Here is a 20,665-nt window from a genome sequence, read left to right as displayed (position 1 = left end):
TAGCAAAACCTAAACTTAACTATTTTACACTTTTCTCAAGTTTCCTACCCACTTCCATTATCTAATTTATACTGTTAAATTAATGGATTAGGTCAGCATTTCTCAACCTGGGGCAGTTTTTTATACTTGTCCTTTTTATCTTTCAATTTATCAGAGAGTTCTTTATGCAGCCATTCTGGTTTCTTTTGAGAGCTGTTATTTTTCTTCTTTGTTGGTATTGTGCTAGACTGGGCTTTTATTATCTCACTTTTCAAAATTTCCCAAGCTTCTTGAGTTGTTTTCCCCTTGAGGATTCTCATCCATGGAATCCTTCCCAAACTCTCTCTAAGTTTATTGAAATTAGCTCTCTTAAAGTCCAAGACTCTAGTTTGACTGTGTTCTATTGCTTTTGCTTCCAGAATGTTGAATTCCAATATTGCTTGATCACTTCCCCCCAAGGTTCCTGTGGCTTCGACACCTCCTATCATTTCATCTCTGTTAGTGAGGATTAGATCCAATATGGCTAATCCCCTAGTTCCCTTCTCTAGTTTTTGGGAGACAGAGTTATCTGCTAGGTTTGTCAGGAATTTGTTTGATCTTCCACTTGGTGCAGAGTCTGTCTCCCAGTTGATGTCAGGGTAATTAAAGTCCCCCATTACTATTGTGATGTGCTTCCTACATACCTTAGTTAGCTGACTAGCAAAAAGTTCATCTATTTCCTCTGTTTGGTTGGGCGGCCCATAGTATACACCTATGGCAATGTCATTTCCTCCCCTTTTATATTGACCCAAATGCATTCAAGACAGTTTTCATCATTGCTGTGCTCTATTTCTGTAGAGATGTAGTTATTTCTTATGCATAGAACAACTCCACCTCCTCTTTTGTTTAGTCTGTTTCTTTTAAATAATTTAAATCCCTCTAGCTGTGTGTTCCATTTGTGGGTTTCGTCCCACCATTAATTTTACAGCTGGGATCCAAGAAAGAACATAGAAATCTGAAACACTCTTTCCAATCCATACTGGATAAGGTGGACCTGCTTGTGGAATGCTGCAGTAAAGATTAAAACCAGAAGCACTGAGATTTTATATTTGTCACAAAATATTGTCATTGCCATCTATTGTCAAACCTGCTTCATTGATTTCGTACCATTCAAATGATAGAGCAATAGGCATACCTGAAGGTAAACTGGTTAACTCTCATTCTCATTTAAGGTACCAAGGAAAACCCAAAGCAGCTTGAGAACAATGGTCCTTTTTTCATTATGATACAATTTAAAATTAATGAATTTTGTAGATTATTGTTGATTTCTGAAATTTGGTGTTCTATATTATAGATAGATTAGGAACATATTTTTCTAATGTATTATATACTTTATTATTTACTAAAATAGTTATGCTGCACCATATACTGATAGTGCTCAGTAAAGCAATATACAGCAAATCAATAACAGACAATAAAAATAACAAAGCTCAAAATAATTCACATGTGTTAGGAGTGTTGAATGTTGAGTCTTGCAATCTTATCGGATACAATTAGCAATTCCAGGACTTTTCACAAATCCAGCCATCCACATTTTTTCCACATTCACGATCTTCCCATTGGCCATTAGAATTCATCACTACACAGTCTTGCCCTCTTCCACCATTGTTGGGTTCTCCTAGACGCCAGCGGCTGCAGTTAGAAATTCAAGGAATTATATAAAAGGCAAAATTAATTAGTCAACACCCATAAATTAGCAAGCAAGCACCAAGAATCCAATAACTCAACCTTAGTTACCTATATTCTCCATTATTGCAATAATATGTGGTCAGAAAGTGCATCAGAAAGCACAGAAGTGGGAGAGATGTAAATGTGGGCACACTTCTACAAAGAATAGCAATTTTTTTTCTCTATGAGTGCCTACGCAGCAAGTCCTACTTAACAGTGTAAAATATGGGTCTCCAATAAACTTGCAGCAGGATGAAAATGCCAGAAAAAAGAGCCAGAAAACGGCCCATCTGATAATAGTGGATGACCCAGTAAACCGCATGTACATCAGCACATTATCGGTAAATGAAACTAGCACAAATCAGGGCCCCATTTGCATAAAGGCACTTATAACCACCCTCAACATCACTTCACAAAAACATTTCTTTTCCATCGGGCTGACCTGGACTGATGATAGGGGTTTTTAAAAAGAAAATGTTTTTAATATTTTATCACTGGGGCTTGTTAGTTTAATCTTTTTTAACATTTGTATTATTGTGTTTTATTGTTGTTAGCCACCCTGAGTCCTTCGGGAGGTAGGGCGGCATATAAGTCCCAATAATAAATAAATAAATAAATAAATAAATAAATAAATAAATAAATAAATAAATAAATAAATAAATAATGACCAATGGATAGGTAGAAGATAGAAGAAAGAGACGCCCTAAAAATACCAAAGAATGTCCCACCATCACAATCCTTCCAGCAGAAAGAGGACGAACTACAGTTATCACAGACAGAACACTATACATCCAAAAAGCAAAAGGATTACTGAATGACAAGGAAACCTGCCATCTCTGAAACAAAACCCCCAAAGAAAATGATTTACTGAAATAAAGGAAATAAAAACAATTGTATATGAAACTATGGACCAGTCGTCTCATGCTTCCATTGGTGCCCAAAGACACACAAACCTGACAGACAGCTCTGTCCAACTGTATTGCCACCTGGGGCCACAACGTACAGTTTAGCTAAAAATCATGCTTAGAAATGTAGATACTCTTAAACGGAAATGAACATTCCATTAAATCACCACAAGTGAATTAAAGATCTAACATTTGAGGAAAATGAAATCACAGTTTTATTTGAATTCACTGTACTTTTCAGATGAATAGATCCTAAACTGATAAAAGAATCGGTTAGAATACTCCTGCACAATACACTAAACATAATACCAAAACTGAAAAAAACAGACTTATGGAACTGATAGACCAGGGGTGTCAAACTCAATTTCATTGAAGGCCGCATCAGCATTGCGGTTGCCCTCAGGGGGCCAGGTGGGTATGGCCAGGGTGGGCGTGGCCTACTGGGTGGGCGTGGCTAGAGTGTATATGGCCTACTGGGTGGGTGTGGCCAGCTCTACATCGTTCACATCAAGGGTGTCTTTGGGGGCCTGGGCAGGAATGGGGCAGATCTGAGGGTCTCTGGCAGAAGGAGGGTCTCTGGGCCAGGGCCAAGGCAGTGGGGGCCGTTCCCTCACTGTTTCCAGGATGGCTTCGCGGGCCACATGAAACCACTTTGCGGGCCGGATCCGCCCCCCCGGCCTTGTGTTTGACATGTCTGTGATAGACCTTTGCCTCGCCACTTCCAGATTGATAGACCAATATGCACATCAATCACAGGAACAGTCATTGAATTTCTTATAGAATGGGACAACACAGCACAGCCAGCTTGCCACCACCAAGTCATCGCTGCCAACTCACTGCTGCCAGGTAACCCCAGGACAATTCCACATGGTCAATTTACCATGGGGAAAACTCACTGTGGGTGGCTGGAGGGAGAGCTGGGTGGGAGAGCACAGAGCAGCATCCTATTTTCACACACCCTGCCACCGCTGCCAAGCTCCAGGCCAAAGAGGCTGGGGATGATGGTGGCAGTGGTGGGTGGGTGAGGCAGGCAGCAGCCAGAGGGTCGCACTTTCATACAGTGCCACTGCCAGTGCCATTGTTGCTGCCATGCTGAGCTCTGGGCTGAAGAGGCCAGGGATGGTGGTAGCAGGGGTAAGGTAGGCGGCAGGGTGTGTGAAAATGGGACGCTCCTGGCTGCCAACACCACTGTCACTCTGCACTCTACCCACTCATTTGCTTGCCCTCCTTCCTGGCTCTCCTTCTGGCCACCCACAGCAAGTTGGCTGTATGCTGTGTTGTGGCAACTTGGTGGCAGCGAGTTGGGAGAGGCGATTTGGCAGTGTCAGCCTGGCAGCAGTGAACTGGCTATGCTGAGCTGTTCTAGATTCATAGAAGAGACAGTGATGCAGCACTTAGAAGGGACAGCATTTCCATATACAGTACCCAAATGTGGGTCTATTATACAGCTGACACTTTTGTCATAATGCAAAAACACACACAAGACAATTAACCCCACTTTCAACAGAAGATAAAATTTACAAGACAAGAGAACAATAAAGACTTTCTCGTCAGCAGAGAGAGCAATGGCAAACTGCAACCCAATTGCAGCAGCCCGAAGCAATCTACCCTAACCAGTGGTGGGATTCAGCCGGTTCGCACCACTTTAGCAGAACTGGTAGCTAAGCTTTTGTTGCCCAGGCCCAGAATGGACTTCCAGAAGCGGCATCCACACAGAGAACCGGTTGTTCACGTATTTGAATCCCACCACTGACCCTAACCAAATATTCAACTAGTTCAGCAATCCTGAGGGGCACACAAAAGAGACTTTGTAAGAACCTTGTTCAGATGAGCAAAACTACTTTGTGGGAATCCAGAATTCCAGGAAGCTGAAATAGACTGACTATATAATATTACCCATTCAGTGCAATTTTCCATCCTACTTGATGAAAAAGTGTCTATCCACGCCAACAGTCATAGCACGATTGTAACAACCATGTAAGAAATGTGAAAAACACAGCATAGGACAAACGGGCAGAAGATCAGGCATCGGACCTCCGATCCTTCCGTCGCGGGTTGAAGACCCATTTGTTTGAGTTAGCTGGTCTGGCCTGATGGGGAATATGGGTTTTTAATTGGTTTTTATTATTCTATTATTGCTGTATTTTAATTGGGCATGGTTTAATTCTCTTTTAATTTTTGTATAGCTATTTATGTATGCCCTGTGAACCGCCCTGAGTCCCTCAGGAGAAGGGCGGTATAGAAATCAAATAAATGAAATGAAATGAAATGAAGATCAGCAGGGTTCATCCACGAACATCAATTAAAACCAGAAAACATGATGGAAATACCTTTGTTTCGCAATACATAGACAAATTGAGCTACAGTTTCAACCAGGAATCTATGCACATTTTTGACCAAACAAATTTTCTAAGTCTCATTTCAGGTCACTATCATTTCCTGCCTGTGAATTTGAGATTGTCCATTATACAATTAAATCTGCAGATTCAATTTTTAATTGAACAGCTAGTTAGTGCTACCGATCTAATGTATTGTCCAGACACCCACTTTTCCCTCTTTAACAGATTTTCAAGAAGAAAACCAAATAGAAATGGCAATGGGAGCATGTGGTCAGGATTTTTGTATGAGGAAGATGATGGGTGACATCTGTAGTCAGATAAAAGTAGGTTGAAAGAGGCAGGCTGATTGCATAGTTTGAAAGCCTAGTGTGGAAATTCCCTAGTATTTATAAACAAACGAGAAAAAGAGAGAGAAAATTTTAACAGGGACTTACGTAAATTTTGGAGTACTATTGTCTACCCAAACAAAGTTGTTTTCAGAGTTCATATCACTTAGACCAATCCAGAGCGTCTTGTCTTTCATTTGCGAAGCAAGAAAACTCTGAAACGTAAGGCAATTTAAATAGTTCAGTTATGATATACCACATGGAATAGACCAATTGTTCCATCTTGTGACCTGCCCAACCGCTTTTCAAAAACTGGTCAACCAGATGTGCAAACTTGCAGATCGTCTGGACTGCAGTCACCTATATGCCACTAGGAGTATAAATTTAACGATTTAAAACTGTCTATCCCTATTGTCTGGGCACATATCAAGGGGGTATGTTTTGAAAGAATGGGTTTAGTGTTCTCTAAAACCCACGTACCAATCACAACAGGGTTTGGGACTTCATAATTATAATATAACAAGAAAAATGAATTGCTTGTTATATTATGAATGAATGGGGTTACCACCTTTCTCTGGAGCTGCAAAAAATGTCTCCTCCAATGAGGAGCTGCGTATTATTGACCTTCATCGCCAGTATATCAATATTGACTGTGAGCAGAGATGGGTAAGAGAGGATTTCTTGCCCAGAGAAGCAGTTGAGGTTGTTTGCTCACAGCCAAGCAAAGGGCCAGTAGTAGCCCTCCATCCAACAGCCTCCCTCCTGGTAGACTAAAACTAGCTCCCTCCCAGAGGAACAACAGGTGAAATGCAGGCTATAGATAGGGAGTTCCTGAACTGCACATGCCTCTCCGCCATCTTTTCAGATGTGAAGGAAACTTCTGGCCCTTGTTCTCTACTGAATCAGGTGGCTCCTGCAAGTTTTTCCCTTGGTGGAGCAGTGGGCTAATGCCTCCTTAAGTAACACCAGCTGCCTGCAATTAGTGCAGGTTCGAGTCCCACCAGGCTCAAGGTTGACTCAGCCTTCCATCTTTCCGAGGTAGGTAAAATGAGGACCCAGATTGTTGGGGGCAATTAAGCTGACTTTGTAATAATGCCGCTTGGGGCCCCCCCGAAAGCCCTAATAAGCAGGCATATACATAGAATGAAGGCTATTGCTAAGCACATTGATTTGTGCTTCTTAGATTGTAAGCCGCCCTGAGTCTTCGGAGAAGGGCGGGATATAAATGGGATTAAAATTAAATTAAATTAAAATTAATTCTCCTTCCTCCTTCCCTCTAATAGCTTCATAATTAGAGCCAACATGGGACCCCTGTTCAATTCTCGAGAGCCGAAGTTTCCTTCCCACAGATGTACTTCTTGAGGCAATGTGCGTGGTTTGTTTGAGAAGTGGGAAATGCTTGATTATTAAACAGGAGCAGCTTATTACCTGCTCATTCCAATCGTCAATGACAACCAGGTTGCTTCCATATTGCTCACATTTCGTGTGCGCGAGAGACCAGGCTTGACTCTCCATCTTGAAATAGTAGCATTTGTCTCTGTTCAGCAGCCAACCTTTTGGACATATCTGGCAGCCCGAAGCTATAAAAAAGTTGTAGATATTTAAAGAAGACAGATAATCACATATTCTAGAGTTGATTTGAATCATTAAAACCAATATTGTCAATGCTTGTGATAATTTGGTCCTGTCTGTAAATCTAAACAATCTATACAGTCTTGAAAATGAACTCTAGGCCCAGATCCTGACTGGCAAAAACTGCAGTACTGTATTTGCAGCTTTACAAAGAAACTTAATGTCTTTCAGAAGTTCTGCTCTGCAGATAATCAGATATTAGACCTCCTGGTTGAAATTGACTCTAAGATTGTTGCTGCTATACTGGCCTCCCTGTTGCTCAACAATACCCCTACCAAACTGCTTAGATTTGATTGCCAGATGGCTTATAGCTCTTGGGACTTTGATCTGCCCCCAAATGGCATGAAGTGTAGGTCAGTCCAGGAGTTCATCACCACCAGAGCAATCAGGGGCCTGTCCTATGTCAATAGGAGCCTAACATACACATTGGGGACTATGCATTAGACCTGGTTTGTATCTCAGAGCGGTCACAATCTGGGAATGGGGGATATCACCATTCTCTTATCACCTTTTCAGCTTGCCAATGCTGCTGCCACCATGTGGCCAGGGGAAAACTACAGATTGATCCACCACAGTTGACTTGGGGGTTCAAGTGTGGATTATTTCCCCCCCCCCCTTAGGTTCTACGGGTAGTTTGACTGAGGCCTTGGTCAGAACCTTGAACCAAATATATTAATTTGTATCTATCTCATTTAAATAACCAGAGAAGATGCATAATAATGCGTGGTACTGCAACCAATGCTTTGGTGGTAGGCATGTGGTAAAACTGGGCTACAGTTCAAAACTATAACTTGTAGGAGAACTTTCATTTATACTTGTATTGTTTAATTCAAAAGTCAACAGTCTAGTAACAAACACAAGCTTTCTTTCAACACTGCCTCAATTTCAACTAGATTGAGTGCTTAACTCTGAAGGAGTAACATTTTATGAACTGACGGGCAGAGGAATTGTATCTTACCGTTAATTTTATGGACTGCATTGATTAATTTAATGACTGTCTCCTCATTTCTGTTACTTTGAGTCTCTATCCGTTGTATGTTTTGGTTCACTAAAAGAACAAATGTATAGGAAAACAATTAAATGGAAATGGAACTAGATGTAACACAACTTTTCCCAATTGGTGCCTTCCAGATATGTTGAAACTCCTGTACCCATCATATCCTATTAGTTGAAGAGTTTCAGTTCCAAGACATCTGGTGGCCACCGGATTGGAGAAGGTTAAACACTGATGTGTTGATGCAGAGGAGAATTCAAAGAAAGAAAACCATTAAAGGTCATATGGCATACTCAAGAGAAGGTAAATCTAAAATCATTCTTCATGTCACCCAGAGTTTTGATGATCAGCAAAGTATGGTTGGAAGAATTTTCCATCTTCCATTTTTCCATTAATGCAAAGATGGATTTCTGGCAGAACTTGCTTTCACTATGGCTGAAAAACCATCTTGTCAAAACAAAGTCCAGAGTAGCTTCTGACCCAGCACCATCTTTGGGGCAGAAATCCAATAGCATGCACATTCAGAATTAGATCACTATCATGATTCACTCCTATTCTACTGGACAATCCAGCAGCAAAATCAGGATATTTTTTTTACCATTGCAGTTACAAAAAACAAATACTGTACGAATCCAAACTAAATGTGTAATGAAAAATTAGAGTGACTGCCTCAACTCCCACTCCATAAATTTCAGCAAAACTAAGTAAGCTTATCATTCCTATTAAAAATAAGGTTTTGGTTTATTTATTTTCAGTGAAAAAAATTATAAATGTGTAAGCTTCTATCATTGTTTTATCTGATATATAGATTAAAAATGAATTGTTACTAATGGTACATATATTTTTTGCCCAATCCTAATGCCCATGAATTTGTTAGTTTTATTTAAGTGGGAGTCACACAGCTCCATTTCTTATTTTGAGAGATAATAGTACCACAAAGTCTGAGAACTCCTGGTTTAGATACTGAGTAATCTTATTGCTTTTCATACATTTCCTCTCATTAACACTGGGAAAGCATGAAAACTGGTTTTAGTTTTATATTTTTTTGTCATGCCATTTTCTGCATGTAAAGATATTTATATGTAGGCATGGAAGAGAGGAAAAATATCATTATTCTGTTTCTTAAATTCACCTCTGCAGTACATGCTGCTGGTGGTAATCCAGCCTTCCTCAATTGGGACTTTTTCAGCTGTGCTGAAACCAAAGTTGTTGGACTTTCAACCAGTATAATACTGTCAATATTCTAATTTCAATGTATCTAGAAGACATTTAACACTGAACAATTTCTTGTTTATTCAGTTGTTAATTCATTTATGCTTCTTTCAAAAGTGCGTATAGTCAAGACTATGGTCTTCCCAGTTGCAATGTATGGCAGTGAAAGTTGGACCATAAGAAAGGCTGAGCGCCAAAGAATTGAGGCCTTTGAACTGTGGTGCTGGAGAAGACTCCTGCGAGTCCCTTGGACTGCAAGGCGATCAAACCGGTCAGTCCTAGAGGAGATCAACCCTGACTGCTCTTTAGAAGGCCAGATCCTGAAGCTAAAACTCAAATACTTTGGCCACCTAATGAGAAGGAAGGACTCACTGGAGAAGAGCCTAATGCTGGGAAAGAATGAGGGCAAGAGAAGGGGACGACAGAGAATGAGGTGGCTGGATGGAGTCACTGAAGCAGGAGGCGTGAGCTTAAATGGACTCCAGAAGATGGTAGAGGACAGGAAGGCCTGGAGGAATGCTGTCCATAGGGTCACGATGGGTCAGACACGACTTCACAACTAACAACAACAGAAATTTTGATAATCTGTGGCCATTTCAAATAAAAACAGTTACATATTTATTTAAGAAACCCAGAAAAATTAACATCCTTTGACTAATTTATTCCATCCTTTGCATTTCATTTATTTATTTATTTTCCATATTCATTTTCTTATTGGCTTGGAAAACTTATAAATTGCCAGGGGGAAAAATCCTACTTTGCTGAAGATGCCATTAATTTCCTGGTTGATGATCAGAATATGAGTCCTTATGTTTGGCCAAAATACTTTTTTTGAAAAGTGTTCCTGGAAAACACATCTGAATACATGAAAGATTCACACAGCTGTTTTCTAACACAAGAGGACAGGAAGAGGAATTGGTGGACTGTTGATACTGTCCCTCCCAAGATCAGTCACCCAAGGCAGATCCCTCACTTTAATGTTGGACCATCCTTGATAGGAAAATTTGTCAAAGGTGTCCTTCAGAAAGAAAGATAATAGAGATACAACGAACAGGTCTTAGGAACTTAGATGTTGCCAGGAATGACTCACAGTTTTCAATTTGGAACAGTCCAAAGTACATCTTATTCACGAAATTACCTATTAACAAGCTCATCTATTCACCTTATCTTCCTTCCTCACCAGAAACAAACCCATACTGTACCTGCCTATAAAGACCACTTACCATCCTTTTTCATGCTATTGTGATCATCCTTCAGCTTTTTTAGGTCGTTATTTAATAGTGTTTCTGGGGGAGAAAAAGGCACAGTAAGCTGCAGTTGCTACTTGGGGAGAAAAGCCATTTTAACACCTCCGTATTTCCCTAAGCAAGAAGAAATAGGAGGTGCTACAGGATTAGGTTATAGTGGTTCGATTTAAAACTAAATGGCAAGACCACAGTGGAAGCCACTCCTTAGTAAGCAGCACAATTGTAAATTCTGCTTAAAGTTCCTCAGAGAAACAGTGTAGATGCTGCTCTATGCTCTATGTATAAAAATAAGAATTGCTTTTTCTTCTCCCTCCTAGAATATCCTTGAAGAGTACTAGTCTAAGACCTTAGTCCAATAAACCAGTTTCCTATTGTCACAGAAAAGAAACAGACCCCGATGCTAAGTGGGTGTGAGCTCCCAATGACAAATTGCTTTATTATTAATTCAGTTGGACATTAATCATTTTCTCCTAATAGCAGATGATCAGCCAAGGCATCCAACAGAATAAAGGAGACAAAAAATATTAAAATGGTGGCTCAGTGGGTTGGGATGCTGAGCTTGTCGATCAGAAGGTCAGCAGTTTGGCGGGTTGAATCCTGAGTGCCGGGTAACAGAGTGAGCGCCTGTTACTTGTCCCAGCTTCTGCCAACCTAGCAGTTCGAAAGCACGTAAAAATGCAAGTAGAAAAATGGGGACCACTACGGTGGGAAGGTAACAGCGTTCTGTGCGCCTTTGGCGTCTAGTCATGCCGGCCACATGACCACGGAGACGTCCTCGGACAAGCGCTGGCTCTTCAGCTTTGAAGAGCAGATGAGCACTGGCCCCTAGAGTTGGAAACGACTAGCATGCATGTGCGGGGGAACCTTTACCTTTACCTTTATATGCCTTTGATTATAACCTCAGCAGCAGCATCTTGAATTTTTGACCCCTTCCCCCAGACACTTAAAATATGGTTGCCCAGCAGCCAAATAACATGTGATAGTTGGGGGAACAAAAGCAAAGAACTCAAGGATGCTTGGCATAAGGAAGGAAAGAAGTGATGAGGAAACATCAGACACAAGATCTGGCTAATGCATACCCTGAGCAGAATGATTGGAGTTGAACAGCTGCAACTGCTTCTCTGTATTGAGACCTAGAAAAGAGAGAATATTAGCCAGAGGGATCTAGTTCAAATTTAATGTTTTACCAGCCAGATAATGTAGAATGTATGGACTGACTGGAAATTATAAGATTGCTATCCCACTTTAAGCCCCTCCATGGTCAGGTTTAGTTTTAGCAACTCTAGGAATTTATAGTCCCAACCTCACTGAAAAACTTTCCCAGAAAACCTAGCCCAGGAGTAGGCAACCTTGGCTCTTTTATGACTCGTGGACTTCAACTCCCAGAATTCCTGAGCCAGCATGACTGGCTCAGGAATTCTGGGAGTTGAAGTCCACGAGTCATAAAAGAGCCAAGGTTGCCTACCCCTGACCTAGCCTCTTCTAGAAATCTCAACATGAATTTACTGTTAGTTTGCATGAGTAATGTGCATACACATCTCAATGAATTCAAAATTGGAAATGTCCGCTTTCCAGACCTATCAAAATGATTATCATTAGTCTCTGATCAATATATATTTCCAAGAAACAGGAAAATATATGAATGCTTTGTGAAATGCTGCATTTCTATTGTATTCTAGTTTCTATTATCATCACTATGAAACTCTGTTGGCTAGCTTAAGATTGCCTTTGCTAAGGTGAATACCATCCAGATCTGTAAATTTCTAGAATACTGGATAGGGAATTCTGACTGTTGAAATCCATACATCTTCAAGGTCCTTCAATTCAGAAGATTACACTGCCTATAGTAAAATAGGTTGCATTATATTTTTTCATTGTTTTTCTAGAGCTCAATGGTGAAATATAGGAAAGACATTTTTCCCTAAAGACTGTATATTCACCTCCTTCCCCTTTTATGTAAGTCTACTTTTGCAGTTGCTTACAAAACATTTCTGCACATGTGCATCTGATTGGTTAGCTATTTCAATTATTGTTCTTTTAAAAGCTGATTTTTGTAATTGAGATAGAAATTACAATATATATACGGTAACTGTTTTAAACAACAAAATTGAATTATTACCTTTTTTAGTCAGCAAAGTTTGATTCAAACGCAGCTCTTCTAGTTCCTTGGAAATCTTAGAATCTGAAGGAATAGGAAGACTGAATTCAGACACTGCATGAAACCATGGTTTCCTAGATGAACTATAACTGTCCAGGTTAGCACCACAATTATACATTAAGCCATAAATCATCCTCTATAATTTACAGTAGCTGGGTATGCACTACTCACTGAGCCAAATCAATTACATTGCACTCTATGTGACATGTTAAGCCTGGCCAAGACTAGTCAACTTGAAATGAACTAGTATGATTTTCACTTTGAGAGATAGACTGCCTCATTAGTATGGATAGCAGTAGATTGTGGCTTCCTATGAAAGATAAAGAGGATGATCTTGAGCCTATAACAGAAAATAATATAAGTTTCTGGCATGTTTCAAATGATTGTTTTCTTAAGGGATAAATGTGTACCGCACAGTATCAGTCCACTGTCTTATATAAAGACTGTTATAATAAAAAGGTACAATTGTTGACCAATTTTTTCCAGTTCAAGCACTGGTATTTCCTAGTCTGTATTTCAGAATTTCATTGTCTTTTGCTAGCATGGAGGTGGTATTCCTTCTACAATTAGGAAGAACATGAGGTAAAAATGAAGGGGTGACAAGCAAAAGAGAATCTGAGTGACAGCTGAAAAGAACCTGAGGCATCAACGAATAAGATGCATCTGTGGAGGAAGACATGAGAATCACTAAGAAAAGGACAATATTTTCATTTAATACAATTTTATCCAACTTTTCTAATTAAAAAGAGTGGCCGATAGCCCCTCTAACAATTAGCTAGCTATGGAGAGAAGTGTTTCACAATCTGTAGAGAAAAATGTGAGAAAGGGTGGTGATTGGCTACCAGATGTGAGGTTCTAAATAAAGGCTTTCATGTGAAGTGTTTGGCTTGGGAATCACGTGACGGGAAAAGAATGTCCATAACTGAGAGGCTGTATTGGGACCACCACATTATTTCCTACTGTGTTTTTTCCAGGACACTGAGATCAGCAGTCACAAAAAGCAAAGATTACTTTTCCCATCCCCAAACTTCATCAAACACGAAATAAATTGGATTAGAAGTAAGGTATTCTGCTGGGCTCCATCCAATCAGCCCCAGCTAGCATGGCCAATAATCTGAATTGATGGCAATTGTTGATAGTATCCAAGGCTTTTTTTCCTCATAGAACACTCAGAACAGAGTTCCAGCACCTTTTTTTGGATGGAACCTTGTAGGGTAGGCAAGGTGGGTTGTATGACATGCATGAGTTCCGGCACCTTTTTCTTTTACAAAAAAAGCACTGATAGTATCCATGCAAATATTTCAGTGACAAAACAGCTGCAGCTTGTAGAAAACCAAGTCGTAGTTTTTAGTCAATATGTTTAGTGAGTAGATGCTCTGGAAATAAATTATTTTCAAATGCACATATAATTGCACACAACTGGGATATCTTGTTTCAAATGCACACAGCTGGGATACCTTGTTTCTGGTCTAGAATTTTTTTTTAAATAATGGCACCTCTCACCTCCCCAAATTCCCCAAGACGAGAGAAAATGTAGGAAATGCAGACTTAACACATCTGAAGGGAAATACTTTGAGGCTGATTCTCCTTACTTATTTGCAAGACACCAGACTATACCCTATTCTCTTTCTCCCTCTTTCCTTCGCATCCAAGATCTGCTATTTTAGAATGGAGATAGATGAGCCAGCTTTTGACTCAGAAGCCATACATTTTGATGTCATTACAGCAACAATGATGATCCACAGCAAAAACGATGCAATGTTCACAAGAAAAAGGATGGGCAGGGATACTCCTGAACCACCTCGGCAGCTTTGTGGCAGAAAACTACCTGTGGACAAAAAAACATGTAAAACTAGGATAAGAATTCAATTATTAATACTATGGAAGAAAAACCACACTAGGTTTTGCATACTAGCTAAAATCCCATTCATTCTGGAATAATATTTGGACTGACAGGGATTTTAATTATGTTTTTAATTTTTAATTTAATTTTAATTTATTAATTTAATTTATTCTACTGGGGCTATTAATTTAATTTCTTTTTAACTTTTGTATTATTGTATTTTATTGTTGTTAGCCGCCCTGAGTCCTTCGGGAGATAGTGCGGCATATAAATCCCAATAATAATAATAATAATAATAATAATAATAATAATAATAATAATAATAATAATAATAATAATAATAATAATATTTGTATTAGCTTTCCTTTATAGCAGCAAAACATGTTTTTATATAGCTGGTTTCCTACATGGCATAAAACTTGTATAATTATTAGGCTCTTCCTTCATCACATATATGAAATGGACTAGGAAAGACATGAAAATGTACCCAGGGAAAAATTAACTATCTTTGAAATGAAATACAACACATCAGAGTAAATGTTCTTAAACAACTGCACAATAAGAAAATTACTATTTCTCCACAGCTTACTTGCAGCTTTAGTGACTCAATCAACTTGAATGCACCAAATGGCTAACACTGTAGTTTCTTGTTTTTTTCCCCCCTTTGAAAACATTTCACTTCTACATCACAAAGAAGAAGCTTGGATGAGAAGCAAAATGTTTTCAAAGAAAAAAAACAAGAAGGTCCAGTTGCCTTTTGGAAAAAGCACCTTTGGGTACCCCTCTGAACCTAGAGATCATTTCTGTGTTACAAAGGAGATTTTGCTGTGCTTTCTGTCTTGCGCTCCTAGTCTCTCTTTCTGCACAGAACCCTGAGAAATGATATTTGGGGGTGAGCAGGTGAGGAGTATTTATAGTATAACAATCATCTGTCAGCTCCCATCAACTATCACACTCTCACCAATATTTAAAGTATTGAAGAAGTTCTGAATGTCTGCTAAGAAAGTGCTAGTTTTCCCTTCAATCTTTTAAAAGCAACATCATTTGAATTCCTACCTCAGTATTAAATTTTGAATATATATTTTAGCTACAGCTGTTAAAAATGCCTGAAGTATTGTTTAAAAAATCAGTCTACGTACCAAACCATTTTATCTGTGAGATAAAATAGGCAAGGAAAAGATTAATTCTTTATTTCTCAGGTACACATTAGGCTCTTTTCTTCATCTGATTTATGTAACTTTAGAGAAGATGATGACATCTACATCACAAAGAAGGTTTCTGAGCTGCTTCTCAGCAAGAAAGCATGAAGATAATAGCTAAGATCCCGTTTTTAACCGAATCAATCACCCACAATTCCCAGAATTCTTTTGGGAAAACATGTTATAGCTAAACTGTTTTAAACCTGATAAAAAGTCTTAATATACATGAATTAGATCTGGTCATCTCTTAATTCCAGAATACACGTGAATGCTTTGTGTTCTGCATCATTATGAATCTTGCTGACCCAGCAAAAGAGGTTATGACCAATTGATCATAGACTGATGAAAGCAGGAAGCAGATGTCTTTGGTATGACTCAGAAAGGGGAACAAACTAATTGTCCCCTGAAACATTGCACAACAATGATCATACGGTTTCAGGCCTAAGATGCTGTTGTAGAACAGAAGTGCATAGAAAGTTGACATAGGGTGGGGGCAGACTGTCTGAACTGAGATTACTTTGATCCACCTAACTAGTGTAGAGTTCAGAAGCAGCACATTAAAAAGGAAAAAGGCCAGTTACCTTCTGTTGGTGTGATAATTGACATTCTCTAAAGGAAACTCAGGTACATGTTTCCTACAAAATACTGACCTAATTAGTAAATCAACTATGGTTGTTTAACCATGGTTAATTAAAAGAACTGCAACCATGTGGGTTTGCATGTGATGAAGTTCACATTATTTATACCTACTTTATAAGGATAGGTTTAGAAATCTTTTTTCATAAAATTACTGAACTTGAAGAATCAACTGAGGTCATCAACTCCATCACTCTTCTCAATACAAGAATACAAATTAAACCACCCCAGAGAGATGATTGCTTAACTTATGCTTGACAACATCTAATGAAAAGGACCCCCTTCATGGATTACTGCCTTGTCATGGTGAAGGGGCTTGCATAATTCAATGAAGCTATGAGCTATGCCATGCAGGGCCACCCAAGACAGAAAGGTCATAGCAGAGAGTTTTGACAAAACGTGATCCACTGGAGAAGGAAATGGCAACCCACTCCAGTATCTTTGCCATGAAAACCCCATGGACAGTACCAAAAGGAAAAAAGATATGATGCTGGAAGATGAGCCCCTCAGGTCGGAAGGCATCCAATATGCTACTGGGGAAGAGCAGAGGGCTAATACTAGTAGCGCCAGAAAGAATGAAGCGACTGGGCCAAAGCTGAAAGGACCCTCAGCTGTGAATGTGTCTGGTGGTGAAAGGAAAGTCCGATGCTGTAAAGATTTTTTCTCCATAGGAACCTGGAATGTAAGATCCATGAATCAAGGCAAGCTGGACGTGGTCAAACAAGAGATGACAATACTGAACATCGACATCTTAGGAATCAGCGAACTAAAATGGACAGGAATGGGTGAATTTAATTCAGATGCCCATGAGGAATACTACTGCGGGCAAGAATCCCTCAGAAGAAATGGAGTAGCCTTCATAGTCAATAAAAGAGTAGGAAAAACAATACTGGGATACAATCCCCAAAATGACAGAATGATCTCAGTTCAAATCCAAGGCAAATCATTCAATATCACAGTAGTCCAAGTCTATGCCCCAACCACCGGTGCTGAAGAAGATGAAATTGACTGGTTCTGTGAAGCCTTACAGCACCTTATAGAACTAACACCAAAAACTGATGTCCTTATCATCATGGGGGATTGGAATGCTAAAGTAGGAAACCAAAAGATAACTGGAATAACAGGCCTTGGAGTACAAAATGAAGCAAGGCACAGGCTGATAGAATTTTGTCAAGAGAATACGATGGTCATAGCAAACACTCTTTTCCAACAACCCAAGAGACAGCTCTATACATGGACATCACCAGACGGTCTACACAGAAATCAGATTGACTATATGCTTTGCAGCCAAAGATGGAGAAGCTCTATACAGTCAGTAAAAACAAGACCAGGAGCTGACTGTGGCTCAGACCACAAGCTTCTCATTGCAAAATTTAGGCTTAAACTGAAGAAAGTAGGGAAAAGCACTAGGCCACTCAGGTATGAATTAAATCATATCCCTGACGAATATACAGTAGAAGTGACAAATAGATTTAAGGAATTAGATCTGATAGACAGAGCACCTGAAGAACTATGGATGGAGGTTTACAACATTGTACAAGAGGTAGCAACTAAAACCATCCCAAAGAAAAAGAAATGCAAGAAAGCAAAATGGCTGTCTAAGGAAGTTTTGCAAATAGCTGAGGAAAGGAGAGAAGCGAAAGTCAAGGGAAAAAAAGAAAGATACACCCAATTGAATGCAGAATTCCAGAGAATAGCTAGAAGAGATAAGAATGCCTTCTTAAATGAACAGTGCAAAGAAACAGAAGAAAACAATAGAATAGGGAGGACCAGAGATCTTTTCAAGAAAATTGGAGAGATGAAGGGAACGTTTCATGCAAAAATGGGCATGATAAAGGAGCAAAATGGCAGGGACCTAACAGAGGCAGAAGAGATTAGGAAGAGGTGGCAAAATTACACAGAAGAACTATACAAGAATGAGCTTAACGTCCCTGATAACCACGATGAGGTGGTCACTGACCTTGAGCTAGACATCCTAGAATGTGAAGTGAAGTGGGCCTTAGGAAAGCTGAGCAACAACAAAGCTAGTGGAGGTGACAGTATTCCAGTATTCCAGCTGAGCACCGATCCACAGCATGCCCCAAACTGGGCTGCGCAAAGAAGCGAAGCCCCATCTGCAGGATGCAGAGAGCATGCAAAACCATGCTCCCTCCAGTCCATGCAAACAACTCTCTCCATGGAACTGGTCCCTGGTGCCCAAAAGGTTGGGGGCCACTACTTTAGAAGACAATTAAATCAGACTTTTCTGGTATGCAACACCATGTGATCCTTAATGCAGCTCATATGATGAATTATCCCCCCATATCAGCAAAGAACAGTTACTCTCAGTAAGCGTGTACCTCAAGCAGCTAGAATTCTTCCCTCATCCTTTAATTTGCTAGGTGGATGTAATGTTTAAATGTTTGGAAATAAGTAAAAATGGAAAGGGTCTTCTCGTTCGTCTCAGATATCCACTCATTTCCCATAGCATGTACCTTTGCAATATTTTTCCAGTTTATAGTCCAATTTTGCACAAATCCAATCATTAATAAGTCCCATCATGGTGAGTGAGGGTTATTGTCAGACACCATAAGTATAAGAATTGCGATCTTCATGTTATTGTAGAAGTTGTGGGGTTCTGCCAAACTGGCAATCATTTTCATGAATAAGATCTTAGCCAGCCAGCAGGAGATTGCGCTGCTGTTCTAAGCTTCTCTCCATTTGGTTCTGAAAGCAGCTGTTTTTCTGGAAATTCTCCCCCCAGAGGCACAAGTCAAAATTTCTGAATAGCTAGAGCTGGCAATTACCTGATTTTTCAAATATCTTGCTTGGTTTCTTCCCCTGTTCCTCGGGTTCCTCGCATCTCTTATAGATACCTTGTGACGATGCCATTTTTCTCAGTCTCTGGAAGCTGTGGGACTTTCAGCTATTTAATATAGACTAAAGTTCTCCCAAGCTTTTTCTGAGGAAAGGAAATTAGCATGAGTAGACACTCTTCCTCTTTTCACCTCAGAACTTCCACGAAGTTCTTAAAAACCTTCCTCTGAAAATCCATCCTAATGCACTGGTTAACTCGCCTCCTAAGGGCTGCATTAGAATATGACGTTCAGTACTGCTTCCGTACTAAAGTGTCTGCTTTGTACACATCAGAATGAATGCACAGATCTGGGTACTTTTCAAACCATCTGCCGATGTTGATTGGAAAACCCAGTGCTATACATGAGTAGTCCAAAATTATTTCAGCACTATCAGACTTTTCTGGGAATCATGGACTCCTCCACATGGCAGCATTAAAATGTTTTTCTGCTGCACAGAACCCAGGAAGAAAATACGCCAACATAAAAATATGTCTGGATTTCTGCCTTGATAATGAAGTAGAATATGGGTTACATTCACAGGAGACATGAGGAGCAGAAAAAGCCTCTTTTGGTGATAGCCACCAATAGCAGAAGGTCTGTGGAGTGGAGTTTCCAGTCTGTGAAATTAGAAAACTGATACCAAAGGAATTGTTCTTCCCTGCTTCATCTCCATTTACTTCTTGGGGCAGAAAAGTACAGGTAGTCCTTGTTTAGTGTCCACAATTAGGACTGGCAACACTGTCATTAAGCAAAACAGTCACTAAGAGGGAAATCACTTGACCATGATTGTGTTTTTCTTTCCCCCACCCCCCTGCCATTTGGAATGCTCATCACAATGATGCTGGGATAATTAGCAAGAAGAGATTTAATGTTTATATTTATATTCATTGGAGAGGAAGGGATTGCAAGAGAGTAAGCAGGCACACAATGGGGAATGTTGTGGAGTGCACTAGTGGTTGCCAGTGGTTGCTTTTAATGTGTGTACTCTGTTGTGTGCCTGCTTACTCTCTTGTAATCCCTTCCTCTCCAATTTCTCTGCTCTGTGGGGGTTGTTAGGCATATGGTGTTAGCCTACAATGTTGGGTTGAAAATATATTAACCATAATGCTATGGCTTTAAGATGTTAATTGGCCAATGGGTGTGTAAGTGTTCTCATGGCCATAAGAGGAAGCTAGGAACGTAGCTTCTCTCTCTCTCTGAATTCACTGATCTCTACTGTTACTGTTTTTTGCTCTGCTGTTGGTTTACTACTGTTGTAACCTAAACTGTGTATTGACCTCTGGACCGGTAAGAAGACTTTGTGACTTGGACTGTTTATTTTTGACTGTGCATTTTTGTTCTTACACCACCTCAAAAGTAAACTACTTTTTGTTTTTATAACTCAGTGTATTCTTGTGTGACTTTTTCTACTCAGTACCATTCCTTGTCTGTGCAACTCTTTGATAGCACAAGGAGACCTCTGCACAAATAAAATTCCTTAACACTGGTTATGGGCCCAGGCCTGTACTGAGAGTTAGTACACACAGTATTCCTAGCTGAGTTTGTGTTAGTTATTTTTGGTGTAAAATGGCACAGGACCTGTTGTCAGGCATCTCCTGGATAACCCGGTTGGATGGGACAAACTATGTTTCCTGGTCCACGAAATGCTGCT

At 39.8% G+C, this 20,665-nt stretch overlaps 1 protein-coding gene across 1 annotated transcript; it reads right to left on the bottom strand.

The window, feature by feature from the left end:
- Positions 1–1,359: 1,359 nt before the first annotated feature.
- LOC310633765 (low affinity immunoglobulin epsilon Fc receptor-like) lies at positions 1,360–19,148 on the bottom strand. Its single transcript, XM_083351640.1, has 9 exons — positions 18,964–19,148; positions 14,208–14,327; positions 12,461–12,523; positions 11,421–11,474; positions 10,318–10,380; positions 7,847–7,936; positions 6,685–6,836; positions 5,365–5,471; positions 1,360–1,650 (listed from the first exon to the last, which is right to left on the bottom strand). The coding sequence occupies exons 1-9, from the start codon at positions 19,046–19,048 to the stop codon at positions 1,512–1,514; spliced, it is 873 nt and encodes a 290-aa protein (XP_083207766.1). The 5' UTR covers positions 19,049–19,148; the 3' UTR covers positions 1,360–1,511.
- Positions 19,149–20,665: the final 1,517 nt, after the last annotated feature.

The sequence above is a fragment of the Vipera ursinii genome, assembly GCF_947247035.1.
Source record: "Vipera ursinii genome assembly, chromosome: 2".
Lineage (NCBI taxonomy): Eukaryota > Metazoa > Chordata > Lepidosauria > Squamata > Viperidae > Vipera > Vipera ursinii.
The sequence above is the reverse complement of the archived record's forward strand: the minus strand, read 5'-3'. Positions and strand labels throughout refer to the sequence as shown.